Source organism: Erpetoichthys calabaricus, chromosome 4 (genome assembly GCF_900747795.2).
Source record: "Erpetoichthys calabaricus chromosome 4, fErpCal1.3, whole genome shotgun sequence".
NCBI classification, from domain to species: Eukaryota; Metazoa; Chordata; class Cladistia; order Polypteriformes; family Polypteridae; genus Erpetoichthys; species Erpetoichthys calabaricus.
The window spans coordinates 137,234,151-137,254,304 of NC_041397.2; the positions used below are offsets into that span (position 1 = coordinate 137,234,151).

The 20,154-nt window shown below is 38.0% G+C and overlaps 1 protein-coding gene across 2 annotated transcripts in view; it reads right to left on the bottom strand.

The window, feature by feature from the left end:
- The window catches only part of tbc1d23 (TBC1 domain family, member 23), a 138,544-nt gene that overhangs the window by 63,097 nt on the left and 55,293 nt on the right, over positions 1-20,154 (bottom strand). For both annotated transcript variants that reach the window (XM_028799836.2, XM_028799835.2), the window contains exons 5-6: positions 18,764-18,887; positions 12,984-13,108 (exon numbers count right to left, since the gene is read on the bottom strand). In XM_028799836.2, the coding sequence (XP_028655669.1) occupies positions 12,984-13,108; positions 18,764-18,887 (249 nt within the window). The remainder of the gene's footprint in view (positions 1-12,983; positions 13,109-18,763; positions 18,888-20,154) is intronic.

The following is a 20,154-nucleotide window of genomic DNA, read 5'->3' on the forward strand; positions in this document are numbered from 1 at the left end:
AAACCCTTCATCACGATGGGGGTCAGAACTATAGGAAGTCATTGAGCACTGATGCCGGCGACTTTTCTGGAACTGGTATGATATTAGTGGCCTTGAAGCACGGAGGTACGATGGTGTGTCTCAAGGAAGTATTATAAATGTCTGTAAGTGCGTGCATCAGTTGATCAACACAATCCAAGTACACACACTGGTATGTTGTCAGGACTTACAGCTTTCTGTGGGTTGACCCTGAGCAGTGTTCTCCGAAAATTAGCTGGGTCAAGACAAAGTACTTCATCGTCCAGGGTGGGAGCAGATTTCATTGTTCTTTTCTTCAAACTGGCTAAAGTAAGTGTACTGAGGAAATCAATGTTGTCATCACAGAGTGGTGGAGGAGACATGTTGTCTGTGATCAACTGTATGCCTTGCCACAGATACCTGGTGTCTTTTGAATCACTTAAGTGACCCTGGATTTTCTGTCCATAAGCATGCTTTGCTGCTCTCACATCCCAATTCAGGTTGGCTTGTGTAGATCTAACAGCATTTTTCTCCCCAGATTTGAAGGCAGCATTTCATACTCTCAGAAGCGTATGCACCTCTCTGGTGAACCAGGGTTTCTGGTTGGCAAGCACGGCGATATTCTTGATAACAGTCACATCTTCCACACACTTGGATATGAATCTCATCACAGACTGATGTGTGGGTTGACAGTGGAAGCCTTTCTAAACAAATTCCAGCCTGTGCATTGAAAACAGTCCTGGAGTGCTGAAAATGCTCCCACTGACCAAATCATTATCTGCTTCACAGATGGCTTTATTCTAGTTAGCAGTGGCCTATAGGCTGGAATAGGCATAACAGAGAGATGGTCCAAATTTCCAAGGTAGGAGAGGGGAGCTGCCCTAAATGCCAGTTTGTAGTTTTTGTAAACCAGGTCTAATGCGTCTTCTCCCCTGGTTGCAAGGTCCACATGTTAAAGACTCCAGCTATAATACAAACACAGTCTGAATTAGTATTTTACATCGTGATGATGGACTGATACAGTGTGGATAGTGTGGCTTTTGTGTTCGCACTGAGGAGAATGCATACAGCCATGATGCTAATAGCTGTGAATTCCCTTGGTAAGCAGAATGGTCAGCTCTGCAGTGTTAGGAACTCTGTATTTTGAGAACAGCAGCATGAGACAATTTCATTTATTAGTGCACCAACTGTTTTATGTGTAAATACATACATCTCTTCCCTAAGACTTGCTGCTAAGATTGTGGCTTTTGTCTGCACTGAATGTTGTTAGTCCATTCACATGAATTAGACAACAAAAATCAATGGAAGCACAAATTTATATTTGTTATTTGTCCAGATATCGTACAGGGAAGACTACAAACTCATTGATGATTAAGGAGAGTGACCATTAACCTGTTCTTTAGACTTTCTTGAAGGAGACACGGGTAGCTTTATTCTTATTTAAGGAAAAACTTGTAAAAGAGAAGATAACCATAAATCAGTCGTAAAGACTTCACCGCATTGGTCTGCACTGTAACCTTGTATTCATTAACATTAAACACATGCAGCAGGTGACCAGATATCATACAGAATAGGAATTAAATGACTAGAAACTCACTGATGATTAGTAAGAGTGACTGTGGTTCTCCAGACTTTCTTGAAAGAGAATCAGATAACTTATTTAGCTTTTTAAGCTATACAGAGGATATCATGAGATTAACAAATAAATCTGGAGTATTGGGAAACCTGAGATAGTAATTTCCCAGGTCAACAGAAGTATATTGATGAACTTACAGTGCATCCGGAAAGTATTCACAGCACATCACTTTTTCCACATTTTGTTATGTTACAGCCTGTTTCCTGAAGAGAGGTATTAGCTCTCTGGAAATGTGTTCTTTTATATTGCGGCGTTTTAATTAACCTTAATTATAAATTATTATAAATTAAAATGGTATTACCCCACTCAGCATGCAATGGCGGTTACAAGCTTACACGACAAGTTAGGATAATTCTAGCTTTTTAATAACGGCTTAAGCTGCATAATTAACGGGGAAGACACACTGCAGTACTCAGTCCAAGGGTGGGGACCGTGCGTATGGAGTTTACAGTCATCGTCACAGCGTTTGGAAGGATTTCTCGGACCAAGTCGACATAGTCTCCTGTAGTCCGGGCGTCCAGTCTCCCAATGGCTGGCAATCCTCCAAGATGCTTTATAGTATTTCTCCACATGCAAGCCCCCAGATGGCACAGAGCCCATTTCCAAACAAGGGTACAAACTTTTAGCTGACATCAGACAGTAAGTTTTTATAACACACAGTTCTCCTTCAGGCTGACGACAGTCCTCCAGCTGTCCCTGTTTGTCTTATCCTAATGCTTGGCCCAGCAATTCTGAATACTGACGCTGTGCCCCTGTGTACCTATACTTGGTCTGCCTGTATGAATGAATCTATAACAGTGGGCACAGAGGACAGTGACATTAAAATTAATAATACATAGTATAACACAGCCTTATTCCAAAATGGATTAAATTAATTTTTTTCCTCAGAATTCTACACACAACACCCCATAATGACAACGTGAAAAAAGTTTACTTGAAATTTTTGCAAATTTATTAAAAATAAAAAAATTGAGAAAGTACATGTACATAAGTATTCACAGCCTTTGCCAAGAAGCTCAAAATTGAGCTCAGGTGCATCCTGTTTCCCCTGATCATCCTTGAGATGTTTCTGCAGCTTAACTGGAGTCCACCTGTGGTAAATTCAGTTGATTGGACATGATTTGGAAAGGCACACACCTGTCTGTATAAGGTCCCACAGTTGACCGTTCATGTCAGAGCACAAACCAAGCATGAAGTCAAAGGAATTGTCTGTAGGCCTCCGAGACAGGATTGTCTCAAGGCACACATGTGGGGAAGGTTACAGAAAAAAATCTGCTTCTTTGAAGGTCCCAATGAGCACAGTGGCCTCCATCATCCGTAAGTGGAAGAAGTTCGAAACCACCAGGACTCTTCCTAGAGCTGGCCGGCCATCTATACTGAGCGATCGGGGGAGAAGGGCCTTAGTCAGGGAGGTGACCAAGAACCCGATGGTCACTCTGTCAGAGGTCCTCTGTGGAGAGAGGAGAACCTTCCAGAAGGACAACCATCTCTGCAGCAATCCACCAATCAGGCCTGTATGGTAGAGTGGCCAGACAGAAGCCACTCCTTAGTAAAAGGCACATGGCAGCCCGCCTGGAGTTTGCCAAAAGGCACCTGAAGGACTCTCAGACCATGAGAAAGAAAATTCTCTCGTCTGATGAGACAAAGATTGAACTCTTTGGTGTGAATGCCAGGCATCACGTTTGGAGGAAACCTGGCACCTTCCCTACAGTGAAGCATGATGGTGGCAGCATCATGCTATGGGGATGTTTTTCAACAGCAGGGACTGGGAGACTAGTCAGGATAAAGGGAAAGATGACTGCAACAATGTACAGAGACATCCTGGATGAAAACCTGCTCCACAGAGCTCTTGACCTCAGACTGGGGCGACGGTTCATCTTTCAGCAGGACAACAACCCTAAGCACACAGCCAAGACAACTCTGTGAATGTCCTTGAGTGGCCCAGCCAGAGCCCAGACTTGAATCCGATTGAACATCTCTGGAGAGATCTTAAAATGGCTGTGCACCGACGCTTCCCATCCAACCTGATGGAGCTTGAGAGGTGGTGCAAAGAGGAATGGGCGAAACTGGCCAAAGATAGGTGTGCCAAGCTTGTGGCATCATATTCAAAAAGACTTGAGGCTGTAATTGCTGCCAAAGGTGCATCGACAAAGTATTGAGCAAAGGCTGTGAATACTTATGTACATGTGATTTCTCCATTTTTTTATTTTTAATAAATTTGCAAAAACCTCAAGTAAACTTTTCTCACATTGTCATTATGGGGTGTTGTGTGTAGAATTCTGAAGAAAAAAATGAATTTAATCCATTTTGGAATAAGGCTGTAACATAACAAAATGTGGAAAAAGTGATGCGCTGTGAATATTTTCCGGATGCACTGTATGTAATGTGGCTATATAGAAAACCACATTGAATCCAGTTTGCAAAGTGTGTGTATATACAAACTAGGGCTGGGCAATGTGCCCTTAAATCAATATTACGATTAATTGAACATTTTACCTCAATTACGATTAATGAATGATTATTTTGTTCTTTTTGTTTTTTTATCTCCTCATACTTCACTGACAAGGTTTGTAATGTAAATATGCTCAACTATTAAATCTGGGATTTGGGTTGGTCTCGCCCGGTGCGAGAGATGGACATCTGAAGCGGAGCTCCGTTAGCAGCGTTGTTATTTTTATATTATTTCCTTATTATCCCGAGATATCCTGTATTTATCCAACCCGAGGGTTCTACTACAGTATATATAAACATGGTCGGCAAGAAAGGGGCACAGAAAGAAATGGAAAAGATAACTAAAGCTGCATCCAAGCCCAGACCGACAAGTCCAAGTTCAAGCTCAAGGTACGGCCTTTCAGAGACTGACCTGGAACAGATGGGCGAAAGCCCAGACTCCTCAGGACCCCTGTCCACAGCATCATCTCCAGTTGAGAGTGAAATGGGGAACGAATGTGCGAGTGACGCAGGTCATGATAGCTCACCGATTGGAGAAGATCATTTGAAACTGGAAAAGGCCTTGCAGTCCGTACTTTCACTTACTCCACGCGAGCCAGGAACATCGGCTGTAATAGAGCCCGCTGCTTCATGTACGGTGCTCGAAAGCAGAAATGATCTGTCTGAACTGAAGGTGATGATCGCTGAGCTCAAGCAAGAGATAAAGAATGATATAAAGAAAGAAATAAATAGTATGCTCAAGACAAACGAGAGGATAAGCAAGAAGACAAGTGAGAAGCTGCGGCAGGAGCCACAAGAGCTGCAGCAGGATAACAAAGACTCGGAGAAACGCGTATATATCCGCTTTCAGGCGGCCTTTAATGGTATGCTGGATAAAATTGAGGAGCACATTCAGGAAAACGCGTCTAAACTGAGCACATTTGCCAATCAGCTAGAGGATGTTAAGCAGGCATTCACAACTCGAATTGAAATAGCCGAAAATCTAGCATCCACCGCTGATGGAAAAACAACAGCTGCCAATTCCGAATGCAAAAAACTCTGAGATAGACTTGCTGCTCTGGAAGATGTAAGCAGAAAGAATAATATTAGAATCGAAGGTCTACCTGAGAATCGTGGAAGTCCAAACCCAGTGAAATTCACAGCTGAACTATTCTCTAAAATAATTGTGGAGAGGACTTTAGATCGGATACAGAGATAGCAGCAGCTTATCACATACGCAGATCAAATACCTTTAGACCTAGGTCTTTTATTATCCGCTTCGAGAGATTATTATGTAAGCTAGATGTGATGGCACTCCTCAGACGCCAGCAAGAGATTATATTTGAAAGTAACCACATTTGTATTTTCCCTGATTTCTCTCCCGCAACAGCTGCTAAACGTGCAGCCTTCTACAACATTAAACAGCATTTACGGCAACCAGATATCAAATACAGCCTCTTGTACCCTGCCAAACTGAAAGTGGATCTGCAAGGCCAATACTACGTCTTTTCCAGCAAGGAGGAAGCAGAAAAGGAATTAAGAAAGCTGATCCCGACACTTTTCTGAAACACAATAGTGAGTCGCATCCTGTTATGGCATGGCATGGAGATATCACCTGCTGTCTGATCCACTTGTAATGATACGGTTATTATAATTATACATCCTTTTCATTACTCGGACGCTTTCTGTTTATGTTTTAATTACAGTTATAGACGTGTGTGTGGAAGAAATTAACTTTTTTTTTTCTTACTACCCTAAAGGAGACTGTTTAACATCATACCCTTGGTTTATTGTTATTATTGCATTAAGACTTACTGTACTATGCTTATCCTGGACCACTTTCTAACACCATCCCCTGGGTTTATTATCTTATTATTTTAAGATTGCTGAAGACTATATTATATATTTTATGTTTATAGTTTGTTAATATTATATATAATCATAGTTTGTTAACTGCGGTGGGTTGGCACCCTGCCCGGGATTGTTTCCTGCCTTGTGCCCTGTGTTGGCTGGGATTGGCTCCAGCAGACCCCCGTGACCCTGTGTTCGGATTCAGCGGGTTGGAAAATGGATGGATGGATAGTTTGTTAATGATTATATTTTAGGCATATAGTATTTATACTATATTGGCAATAGATATCTCTACTTTTTAATCCTAAAACGCCGCTGCGTGGGGGCTTGTTTTGCTTTGGACGTGCTCTGTCTCTAGGAGAGAAAAAGAGAACAAGCTAGACTACCAACGTAACAATAGGCTGCATGGCAATAACTCTTGGGGAAACAGGAAATTAAGGTTAAAGCTGTCTCACTTCCAGTTAAGACTATAAAATGACATCAAAAACTCAATCAATATCTCCACGATGGGACAGTTAACTTTGTGAGCTGGAATGTTAAAGGCCTGAATCACAAATTAAAGAGAAAAAAAATACTCTCTCACCTAACAGGTTTAAACGCTAAAATAGTATTTTTTACAGGAGACCCACTTACTAAGCAAGGATCAGTTCCATCTGCAAAAGGACTGGGCTGGCCAAATGTTCCATTCTAGCTTTACAAAGAAAACTAGAGGTGTGGGAATTCTCATACATAGAACAGTCTCATTTGTAGCATCAGATCTAGTATCTGATCCGGGAAGGGAGATATGCGATGGTTATGGGCAGCTTATTTAACTGTAAAATGATTTTGATAAATGTTTATGCACCTAATGTTGATGATAAGGAATTCATACAAAACGTTTTTGCATCCATTCCCAATGTGAACACTCATAAAATTATAATGGCTGGGGACTTTAATTGTGTTTTAAATCCACTCTTAGATAGGACTCCTGTCACAAGGGGGATGACATCTAACATTGCAAAGATAATTACACAGTTTGTAACTGACCACAACTTATCAGACCCCTGGAGTTTCTAAATCAAAACTCAAGAACATATTCCTTCTACTCACCATTGCATCATTGCTACTCAAGAATAGATTATTTCTTTATAGATAATAATTTCTTGCCTACGATTAAATCTTGCAAGTACGATGCTATTGTTATTTCCGACCATGCACCTCTGATCTTGAGCTAAAGTCACTATGCCCCACACACTCACCTCGTAGATGGCGTCTTAACCCGCTTCTATTAGCAGACGAGAACTGTATAGAATTTATATCCAAACAAATCAGTTTCTTCCTAGAGACAAATACATCCTCAGAGGTTTCTGCAGGAATACTCTGGGAAACTCTAAAGGCCTTCTTAAGAGGACAGATTATTTAATATCTTTCCCACAGGATAAATTAGAAACAAAGAAAGTATCAGAACTAAAAAGCGAAATTACTAGAATAGATGAAGAACATGCCAGGCAACCAAGCGAGGCTCTACATAGGAAAAGGCAGGCTCTGCATTCAGAACTCAACCTCTTGACAACTAAAGAAACTGAACAACTAATTTATAAATCCAGACATCATTACTATGAACATAGAGAGAAAGCTAATAAGCTTTTGGCTAAACAAATCCACAAGCAAGAAGTTCGCAATGCAATCCCAGTAATCACCAACATGAACAGAGATGAAATCATTGACCATAAAAATATAATGCACACATTTAGCGACTACTATAAATCGTTATATTCTACTGAGTTTAAAGAAGACAACACACAATCCAATGTATTTCTGGATACATTACAGTTACCACAAATAGATACTTTTAGTGCGGAGGAACTGGATAAACCTCTGGCGCTAATAGAATTACTAGATGCTATAAAGTCACTTCAAGGCGGGAAAGCAGCAGGCCCTGATGGCCACCCTGCAGAAATTTATAAGAAATTCTCCGCTCAGCTAGCTCCCCTCCTATTAGCAACATTTACAGAAGCTAGAGACAATCAAATTCTACCTCAAACTTTTCGCCAAGCATTAATCACCGTCTTTCCTAAACAAAACAAGGACTTATTACAATTACAATAATGATGTTAAGATACTCTCAAAAATCATAGTTAGAAGGATGCAGAAAGTGCTGCCTTCGGTAATATCACAAGATCAAACTGGATTTATCAATGGTCGACACTTATCCTCCAATCTTCGACGCCTGTTTAATGTAATATACTCACCAACAAAGTCAAACACCCCAGAAATATTATCATCATTGGCTGTGCAGAAAAAGCATTTGACATGATTGAATGGAAATACCTTTTCACTACATTAAAGAAATTTGGGTTTGGCCCGAACATTTGTACATGGATCAAACTACTGTATACCAATCCAGAAGCTTCAGTTTGTATTAACAACATTTGTTCAGACTACTTTAAACTAGAACGTGGTACCAGACAACGATGCTCCTTGTCACCACTGCTATTTGCAATCGCCATTGAACCACTGGTGGTTCACTGTCAAAATGCTGATCAGATAAACGGGAACAGAAAATTTCTCTATATGCAGATGATATGGTACTGCATATATCAGATCCACAAAATTCTGTGCCTGCAGTCTTAACAGCACTTACAGAATTTCAAAAGATCTCTGGTCTCAGAATTAATCTGAATAAAAGTTTCCTCTTTCCAGTGAATTCTCAAGCATATAATATTAGATATTCACCCTACCTTTTATCATTGCAAATCAGTTTAAATACTTAGGGGTAAACATCACAAGTAAACACAAAGCTCTTTATCAACAAAATTTCGCAGTCTATATGGAAAAAATTATGCAAGACTTACACAGATGGTCAACCCTTCATCTCACTCTAGCTGGAAGAATTAACGTTGTTAAGATGAATATTTTTCCTAAGCTTCTTTTTTTATTTCAAAACATTCCAATATACATTAATAAATTATTTTTTAAGCAATTAGATTCAACAATAACCTCATTTATTTGGAACTCAAAACATCCACATATCCAAAGAGCGACCCTATAAAGATCTAAGGCAGAAGGTGGCATGGCTCTACCTAACTTTCAGTTTTATTACTGGGCAGCAAACATGCAAGCTATAAAAATCTGGACGCAAAACAGATGAACATACACAGGCCTGGTCTGCAATAGAAGTAAAATCCTGCAGTACTTCTTTATATTCCCTGCTTTGTGCCCAAATAAATGCAAGGTATCGGCAATATACTAATAACCCAATTGTGCTTCGCTCACTCAGAATATAGAACCAATGCAAAAAGCACTTTAAAATGGAGAAGCTTTTATCTGTGGCACCTCTGCAAGAGAACCACCTTTTTCAACCCTCGCAAACATATGCAGTTTTTAATTATCTGGAAAAAATTTGGGATTAAAATGCTCAGAGATCTTTATATAGACGACATCTTTGTATCCTACGAACAATTACATTCCAAATTTAACTTTCCAGCTACACATTTTTTTCACTATCTTCAAATTAGGAACTTCGTTAAACAGAACCTGCCCGATTTTCCTCATCTTGCACCCTCGTCCATGCTGGAAAAAATTTTGCTCAATTTCAAGGACTTAGACACCATCTCTGCAATATGTAAAAATATTTTACAGTCCCTCCCTTTCAAAGATCCAAGAGGTCAATGGGAAAAAGATCTCTTAATATATCAGAAAGGGAGTGGAATGTAGCAATGCAGAGACTTCACTCGAGCTCCATATGTGCAAAGCATACAATTATTCAACTCAAAGTTATATATTGAGCACATCTGTCTCGCCTAAAACTGTCCAAAATGTTTCCAGGGCAAGATCCAACCTGTGAACGCTGCAATCAAGTCCCAGCCTCACTGGGTCACATGTTTTGGGCCTGCGCCAAATTAACATCATTTTGGACCAAAATTTTTAAGTGCCTTTCAGACAGCCTTGGTGTCACAATCCTCCCTCCTAACCAATTAACAGCTGTGTTTGGTGTTCTTCCAGATAGGTTTAAAGTGGAGAAGGACAAACAAACTGTGATTGCATTTACTAAACTTTTGGCACGCAGACTTATTTTGCTAAACTGGAAGAATCCTAACTCTCCTCTTTTAAGTCAGTGGGAAACCGATGTTTTATACTGTTTGAAATTGGAAAAAATCAAATATTCAGTTAGAGGATCTGTACAGAATTTTTTTAAAACCTTGGCAGGATATAATCAATAAAATTTTAGAATAAGCTCTTAAAGCACTGAGGAAGCAATTATCTTCACATTTCTTTTTCTTCTCCACTCATCTCTACTGGCCTATTAAACTCATCAATTTAGGTATGTTTACAAGCCTTACGTTTTACCCCGCTGGCCATGCTCTCTCTCTCAGGGGTGAGGGTCGACTTGCTTTTCAATCCTATTTTTTGTAAAAAATTGATCGATTAAATATTTATGGTTACTTATTGGATATTTTGAGGAACTGACATCAGAGCACACATCACTTCAAATGAAAAATGTCTTATGAAAAAGGTCAGATTTTAGTTTTTAGTGTAAAAAGCAAATTCCCTAAAAAGTAGAAAATGGTTTGCATTTTTTGCAAACAAAATACATTATTTTAAACTTTGCCATGTGAAAAGTAAAAATAACTTAAAACTCTTGTAAACTAACATTGTTTTAAATAAGGCCATGTCAAATACAGTAATCGTTTGCCTGTCTTTTTGCCACTCCTGCAAAAAATAGCTGAACAGGCTTTATTTTACATGTGTGATGCCACTGGTCCAACTTAACATACAGGCTATATGGAGTGTCAAGGAGGAGGGCTGTAATGAAGGGAGACAAACCAAGAATGTGGGTGCTACAATTCTCATCAGTTAACAGGAGAGCACTGGGGCTGATGGGAGGCCACCACTTTCAACACGCACAAAACTGTGTACTAGCCATAGTGGCAAATCATCTGAGATGTACATAATTTTCTTCTCAAATAATTTGATAAAAATGTTATTGACTCACTGGATTACTGTTTCTGATGCAGTGTATCTCTTTTTGGTTCAATTTGGGTAGTGTTCAGCAATGCTGAATTTCTAAAAAGATTTTTTTATTCCCCAGTTAATTTTCATCTAGTCCTTTTTCTAGGAAATATTACGGGTTCAAACTGGGTGTGCAGTGTTGTAAAATACTTCAGTAATAATGTTCTTTTCTTTCAACACAACGATCCCCCTCCCAGCTTGCCCAAGTTTTAAAACTCCAAAATAGCCTTTTTACTGTGTTTTGCAGTTGCAATATCACATTCAATATAACTGTATGCAAAAGGCTACTTCACTTACCAGCATTTATTATTTTGTGGTTTTGTATTATATATAACCAATGGCAGTGTTGGCCTGCTCTTTGTTGATCAAACGTGCAGACAGGAATTTCATTGCATTGCACACACATGACAGTAAATATTAAATGAACTGAAGATATCATACTTTTATTAAAGCAAATCCTTACATTTTTGTAAAAGCCAATGCTATTGTACACTGGCATATCACTAATGAGTTCAACAGAGAGAAGCCAGAGTGAAATAGAATGAAACACTACTTTTTTAAGAACATGCTAAACCGCTGTTGAGAATATGGTAGACGGAAAATGACTGAGGATGCCATTAGTAACTTTTACTGTTTCTTGATGGCAGACATTTATTTAAGTACATTTTATGATGAGCCATTATAATTTTAGGCTTTGATGACAATAGAGCATTGTGATTTGTTGCAATTTTAAATCAACATTGCATGAATCAGCTTTATAACATTATTGAATACCACCACACTTGCTCTCTCCTGTATTAATAAAGAGACCTGCAGCAATGTCTGTGAACCCCAAAACTCCATGGCATCCTAATTGTTTATGATTTCCATTTTGTTAAATCACACTAAACCCCGAAATAAAAAGAAGCAGTGTTCATGGTTCTAACCAAGCAGGGGTTACAATTAAGAAATCCAATCATGCACAAAAAGAACAAATTCTTGACTCAAAAGAGCAGAGAAACTTTATAATTATTGTAACTGAGCGGTATTGTAGATGACAGATGGAATAGATGGATGGATACTTTAACCCATTATACAAATATACCTGGGCAAGGCTGGGCACTTCGTTAGTTGCTCTGTGTATTTGGGAATGCAAACTGTTACAAATGAATTTTAAATTTAGTGCTTCATCATGGTCTGGTTTTAGCTAAATTTATAATTAAAAAATACTGCAATAAAATTCAAAGCTTCATATCCTCATTTTAAAAAAGCATTCCCTTCCATTAAATAACATGTAAATAACTCTGGAAACTGAAAGTAGTGAATAAATACTGTAGGAATACCCTTCACATGGGGATGTGCATTTACATTGAAAACAGGACTCTTGACCAACAGATCTTGAATTCAAAAGTGCCTCCCTATGTAAAGGTTATTCCATCCCAATTACAATAATTATTTATTTAACAATATTTTAGCACAAAATACATGTGTTTTGTATGTTGTGAGTATTTGCTTGGATGACTTGACATGTGGATTTAAAGACACAAGTAATGTGAGATTTTTTTAATGTAAATTTTTGATATTGTTTTCTAATGTCCAGGATTGGTCACTATTGGGTTCTGTTCTTTCAGAAACTTTGTAATGTTTCTCCGCAAAAACACAAAATTAAAAATTTTTCTCAGTCACCACTACAAACTGAATGACGTAAACAACACACGGAAGTATCATTTTAGAAAAGAACTTTATAGAAAACAAACTGTTGGGTTAAGTAATCCTTTAAGTGAAAAATGTTTTTCTAAGTCCTTCTAAGAATCCCTGCCATGGAATTGGGAATCATCAGGCCATTCCACTCTAGTAATATATGTGTTCTTTCTTTTTCATGCTTTGCTGCAATACTTTTTCTAATTAAGATAATGTTTTTAGAATTTTCATGTGCCATTATTTTTCCAATCAGGTAAGCTGTTTATGGTGGAATTAGTATTACTAGCAAATGAACAAACCCCAACAGGAAATCAATATCATTAAACACACTTAATGCATCCACTGAAGAGAGATGCTGTTGTATAATAAAAACACCACTAAGAAATCAGAAACCTACTTTGCATTGACGAGAATGATGAGCATTAAAAAGAAGATAAGAAATGGATCAGCTTGTTGGAAATACACATCCCACATGGCCTGAGTCACCTCTGGTGAAGAACATGATGCAAACAAGCTCCCCAGCTGTGAAAACAAAAATGATATAAACTAAATAAAATCTGCTTTATACAATCTGCAAAACATAGTAATAAATAAATAAAAAACAAGCAAAATGAGATGACAGACAGAACCATAATGCTAAGGAAAAAAACAGGATGCAGCAGTGAAACTACTTACAACTAGAGCATTGAAGTTTCAAGTAGTGACAGAAAAAATGAACAAAATGAATGGTCAATTGTCAAAATGCTGCTAACTCACTTTTCACTCAGCTGTGATAGTATCTGCAATACAGTGTACAGCAAAAGAAGTACACAAGAGACACAATGCTGTCTTCAGCAAGTATGATTTTTTTTAGTGCCTCTCTATTAAACTAGGGGGCTCCGCCCCCTGCTCGCTTCGCTCACCAACCCCTGGTCTTGGGTAACCCGAAATACATTTGAAAGAGATTACTGTCTGTCGCGGTAATTGTTACATATGTATAATGTCCACTGTCACGATATCTGTTGGTCTATGTAATTTATGTAAATGAGAAAAGCAGTGTAAGTGTTATGTTATGCAAGTATACAATGTCTTTGAGTTTGCGCAGATTTATGTATGAGATATATTGGAGTGTAAAGGTGTAGATGACGTACATAGGATATCTGTATACACAACATTTGTAGTAAAGATGGCGTGTTGTCCTTGAATTAGTATTCCTTGGTATGGAGTTATTATAATCTTAAAATCACTTATTTACGTTAGTTGAGCTCTTTCGTTTCTGAGCTGTGGCTTCTTTGCTTGCAGTGTATAGGCGCATGTCCCCTCCGTACTATCTCGGGCATATAGTATTGTATTACTGTAATGTGATTCACATATGCTGTGGAGTCCGGATCTTTGGGGCTTCTGTACTCTCTCGGGTTATTGCTTGCGGTGCTTTAGAAGCGTGTTGTAGGCGCCTGCACCTTACGTAATATGTCGGGTTTGACTATGCTGTGTAGTGTGGACGTGTAGGGTTCTGTACTCTCCTTTTGTATCTCCGTCAGTGGAGCTCATTCTTTTTGGAGCCGTGCCTGCTTTGCTTGCGGCATTTGAGACGCGCGTTGTAGGCGCTTGCGTTCATTGATGTTATCCAGGTAGCTACGTTAGTCGAGCTGTATCGTTCTGGAGCCATGACCGTGTCTCCATTAGTTATACATTGTTTACCGTTAGTAATATGGATATTTGCACTTACTGTTAACACGGAGCGTTTTCTGTCATTGTACTGTTAGTAATGCATCACTGTAATGTGATTCACATATGCTGTGTAGTTTGGACGTGTGAGGATGCCGTATGTTTAATACAGAGCGTTCGTGAATTCTTATTACCCATCTGGTGTCGAGCCTGTGTTTTCTGTGGTTGTACTGTTAATATTGTATTACTGTAATGCAATTCACATATGTTGTGTTGCACTTTCTGTTAAAATCACTTATTTACGTTAGTTGAGCTCTTTCGTTTCTGAGCCGTGGCTACTTCGCTTGCGGTGTATAGGTGCATGTGCCCTCCGTACTATCTCGGGTGTGACTATCCTGTGCCTTGTGGACGTTTGGGGACTCCGTACTTTGTCTGGTTTGACTGTGGGGCGGGACGCCGAAGCCTCTTCTGTTTGTGTTTTCCGTGAGTACATATAGTATTGTATTACTGTAATGTGATTCCTTCTGTACTATGTCGGGTTTGACTATGCTGTGTAGTGCAGACGTGTAGGGTTCTGTACTCTCTTTTTGTATCTCCGTCAGTCCAACTCCTTCTTTTTGGAGCTGTGCCTGCTTTGCTTGCGGCATCTGAGACGCGCGTTGTAGGCGCTTGCATTCATTGATTTTACCCAGGTAGCTCCGTTAGTTGAGCTGTATCGTTCTGGAGCCGTGACCATGTCTCCATTAGTTATACGTTGTTTACCGTTAGTAATATGAATTTTTGCACTTACTGATAATACGGAGAGTTTTCTGTGGTTGTACTGTTAGTAATGCATCACTGTAATGTGATTCACATATGCTGTGTGGTTTGGACGTGTGAGGATGCCGTATGTTTAATACGGAGCGTTCATTTATTCTTAATACCCATCAGGTATCGAGCCTGTGTTTTCTGTGGTTGTACTGTTAATATTGTATTACTGTAATGTGATTCACATATGTTGTGGAGTCCGGATATTTGGGGCTTTTGTACCATCTCGGGTAATTGCTTGTGGTGTTTTAGACGCGCGTGGACCATACTGTAATGTGCTTAATATTGTATTACTATAATGTGATTCACATATGTTGTGGAGTCCGGATCTGTGTGGTTTCTGTACTATCTCGTGTTTATGCTTGCGGTGTGTTAGAAGCATGTGGACCATGCTGTGTAGTGTGGACGTTTACTTCAGAAGCGCGTCATAGGCGCCTGCGCCTTTCGTACTTTCCCACGCCTTCCGTACTCTCTTTGTGGACCTGTGGTTCCTCCGTAGCCTCCTCCGTTTGACTCTGGGGTGCAGCACAGAATCCTCTTTTTTTTGTGTGGCTGTGTCGTTGGTCGTTAGCTATGGGCACGTTGTTGCTTCATGTCTTATTTACGTTAGTTGAGCTCTTTTGTTTTTGGGCCATGACTCCTTCATTCGCGGTGGATCAGACTTCACTTGCGGTTTATGAGACGCGTGCTGTAGGTGCCTGCGCACTATGTCTCATGGTCCCATCGCCATGTACCTGCGTCCATATCCGGTTTATTCTCGGTTAGTAATATGGATGAGACCTTGTTAATTTGGTTGACCTTTTAAGTTTCTGTTTTAACATCACTAGTGCTACTTGAAAAATTAAGAGTTCACATAATGAAACCTTAATGCTTTACTTGAAGATTGGATTTTAATTAAATACCCTAAACAAAGAGCACACATTCAAAAATTAAGTTTCATTATTTATTATATCAAACATGTAGTACACTTTAAGCAGACACAAAGTAATTAATGTGTGTAAAAAGTGAACCTTTAAACTGAATTCAATACTGCTGTTTTGCCATGCTCATCTGCTTACTTGCAGGTTATTTAAATTAGAGTCATAATGATGTGCTTTGTAAATGTTATAATGATTAAGAAGTTACATTTAAATTAGGAATCCATTAATGGTGCAGCCTATTGGATGACATTTGTTTTATGGGATCAATGATTAAAAGAATTTTTGGAGTATATATAGTGGGAAGAAAAAGTATTAGCTAAAATTTAATGTAACATAATAACCAGGTAACAATGAAATGGTTTTGACAAAACAAAACACAACACTGAACTTCAATGACTCTCAAAAACAACATCATCCATATAAACACAAACAGATGAAATGCTGGTAATTATATGAAAGAGTACAATTTTTAAACTGAATCAAAAGCATTCCTGCCCTACTCCAACTTCAAAAAGATAAGCACAGAAACTGGTTTCTTTAATAAACAGTCAATAAAGAACAAAACTATCATACCTGTAATTTTGACTGCAAAAGACCATCATAACAGGAGAATAAGGTAATGCAGAGGAAAAAATTATACATTATAACAATGTGCAGAACTCCTGTTTCTCTCTATTTGGGCAAGGTTCTGCTAATTGTTTTGTTCTGTTTGAAGATCCATGGATGTGATCCTTGCGTTCTGTAGGACATCCTGTACAAATCATGTTTCTCTGAGGGCTAATTATATATGACATTCACAGTAAGTAGTCACCTTATCTCCCAGTCTCCAAAATGCCATCTTATTTAAAAGTAAGTTGATTAATTCCAAAACTCATTATTGATCCCTAACAGGCCAACAAGTATTTATCACTCTTTTTCCTAGGTCATCTAAGAATAGACAAGGAGTCTGCAGTTGTGGTCCTAGAGAGCCAAAATGGCTGCATGTGTTTTTTGCTCCAGTTTCTTCATTACAGGCCAATTCTTGCTGTTACTGATGCCTGTAATTCTTTTCTGTAGCTTGTTAGTGAGATCATTTAACCATGTCAGACATTTTGATACTTTAGATTTTGCACCAGAGAAGACTACTATTTCTCTGTTTCTTAATCTTTATACTCTTTATCTCTACAAATGTTAAGCTTGCATAAATATACGTAGTTAAGACTTTATGTAATGTATTAGCCGTGGTGCAAAATATCTGACAATCTTAAATACGAGGGTCTGCATTAAACAGAACGGTTACATGATTTTAGTAAAAACAATGCATTGTCAGTATGTACAGTTGATGCCAATATCCTACTGTAAGCAAGATTCACAGGCTGTTCCCATTTGCTTTCTGGCATTCATTTTCACCAATGGCAGTGCTTGCATACAGCACATATTCATCAATATCTACAATCAGCAACTCTGGACACAGCTATGCAATACTGCAGCATGTATTACACTGCAATCTCATATTTGTACATCACTTAAAGGAATGCTATATTCAAACTTTGGGCAGGACATCTCAATAAAACTGAATTCTCTTTAGTTAGAAAAAAGACTATTTTCCATTTTAAAGAGAGAAGTACACTATGGTTTGCCTCCTGTGTTATATGAAAACATTTCATATGAAGTCCGCAGTGTACTTCATCTGGAACAAACACAGATGTAAATGAAACCAAGTTGGTGAGTGACTGGTTCCCTTGTTATTTGCATCTTACTATAATCAAGAATTGTACATGAAGTTATTCAGAAATTGATGCACCAATTAAATATTTTTAATTTTAACGAGTGAATAAAAAATAAGTACAAGAAAGTATGTTGAAGAAAGTGCAATAATTGACTTTTAATTAAGAAACTGCATGGAATCAAAAAATGTAGCATCTGTGCCTCTCCATGAAGGAGATTGAGGATATCTAGCTTTAGGCTCAGGCATAGCTATTATACTAACCTTTATGGGTAAAATCAAGTTAAATATGTATCTTATCTTAAAAAACAAACAAACAAAACCCTATCGAGTACATTACATAGTACTCAGTTTTTCTTTAGAACTTAATCATACTGCTTTATTAAATAATCTTGCTTTTGCAGATGAGTCATTCCTTATTTACTTTTTTACAAATCAATGTATCAATCTATATCGCCAATATACAGTATGTACAAATTAAAAATCCTTCAAGAAAAAAAAACATTTCTGGTTAATCAGAAGCCAATTCAACAGTAATAGAATTATTACTGTTATAAAGAGAAACATTAGAGAGAGAGAGAGAGAGACAGAATTCCTCTGGGTTTCTTCAGCAAACAAATAACCTCAAATTATTGCATTACTTCAGATTGAAAGCACGGTCACCACCTTAAGGCTATTTGGGATATGAATGGTCACTTAAACGTCAGCTGGCTTTGGGATGGTTCATGACATGGTCTGCTTATAAAAAGCATATAATCTCTGACTTCTGTTCAGACAATTCATTCAATTAACTAGCTGAATCTGAAGATTAGAAACAGAGGATGGAGACCGAAAAACAGCTGAACTAATGTGTGTCAATTTCAAATATGTCAGTTAAAAAGCAAAAAAATAAAATTATGACAATATTCCTGGGAATTATATTTAGTAAGAACTTTTTACTGTAAATGTGAATGCTATGAATGTGTTTTTCATTACAAACGTCGTCACAAAATGGAATTTTTTATCAAACAAAATACAAGACTACACAGGCAGAATGAAATTAGGTCAAATATTAATAAGAACAACAGAGGATGAGAAAAGTCTTTAAGTCTTTATTACCCAACGAAGGGAATAGGAGTCCGGTGTGATCTTCTTGGTGTCCAAATAGGAACAGAGTTCGGGCTCATGGTACTGCAACAAAAGGCGAAATAAGTGGAAGGGACGTCCATTACGGATACAGTCTCTGATGAATAAAGAAAGGTGATAGTGAATTACCACAAAAATTGTTGAGACAAACTTATATAAGGGTATATAACTGTTAATAGTGGTTAAAGTTTTTTTTTTTTAACAAGAATGCAAAAAAATACTTCATACATATATTAAGCAGGAATTCTAAAAACTTGAAACCAGTAATTTCTAAACTATTTTATTTCTTTGACATGTAAAGCACGCTGAGCTACAACCTTTATATAAAACGTGCTATCAAAATATATTTTTGCTGTTATTTTACAGTACATAAAGTGAAAACTATGGGAAGGACAAATGACAATGAAAACTCAATAAATAACTCAATAAGCAGTAAGTGTTACATGTCAATTGGTTTTATGTGCTCTGTAATTTATTCTGGGAACTGAAATATTTTGAACCAAATCAAACAAAAACGAATAAGTAAATTTTTAAGATTTTCATGATGTTTAATTGTATTGTACAGTGACAACAAAGGTATCATACTATTACTCTTAAGATGGCTAGAACTATGTACATTTATTTTTTTGTTTTATCATTTTGAAACAGTCAAAACCCTAACCAACTGCAGTTATCTCCCTATACACAAACAATTTTTTTCATATTTATCACACATTATTTTTAGTTACTCAACAGAACAGTTATGGAAGGGCTGAAGTCATACAAAGGCCTGTCTGCCATCATTTAAGGTTTCATCTTCCGCACTAAAAGCAATTCCAGATATTCTTTGCTTAACAGTCCCACAATTGTTCTCAAAATATTATGCAATCTTATGGTAAATGAATGAGGGCTACATGCATTTTTGTTAAATTTGCATTCATTCAATTATTTATTGAACCTGCTTGTTCCACATTTAGAGGGGTACTGGAGCCCACAATCTATCCCCAACAATGGCAAAAATTAACTCTGGACCAGCTGCCATTCCTTTGCAGGGCACAGTTACACATTCATGCACATAAACTCAGGGGCCAATTTATAGTAACTGTTTAACTCAATGTATGTCTTTTAGATGTGAGAAGAACCTAGGCTACCCAGGAAACAAATCTCACAAACAGGAGGAGAATGCACACATTCCTCACACAAATTATATGGGCTGGACATTTAACACAGCATCCCACTCTCTTGTTGTGAATACCACTATGCCTCCATGGTGTGCTGGCCCAGTGGGATCACTTCAAGAAAGGCCCACTAAATTAACAAAATAATTAAAAGGGCAGTCTCAGTTATGGGATGCACTCTGTACCCCACTGGAGGTAGTAGTGAAG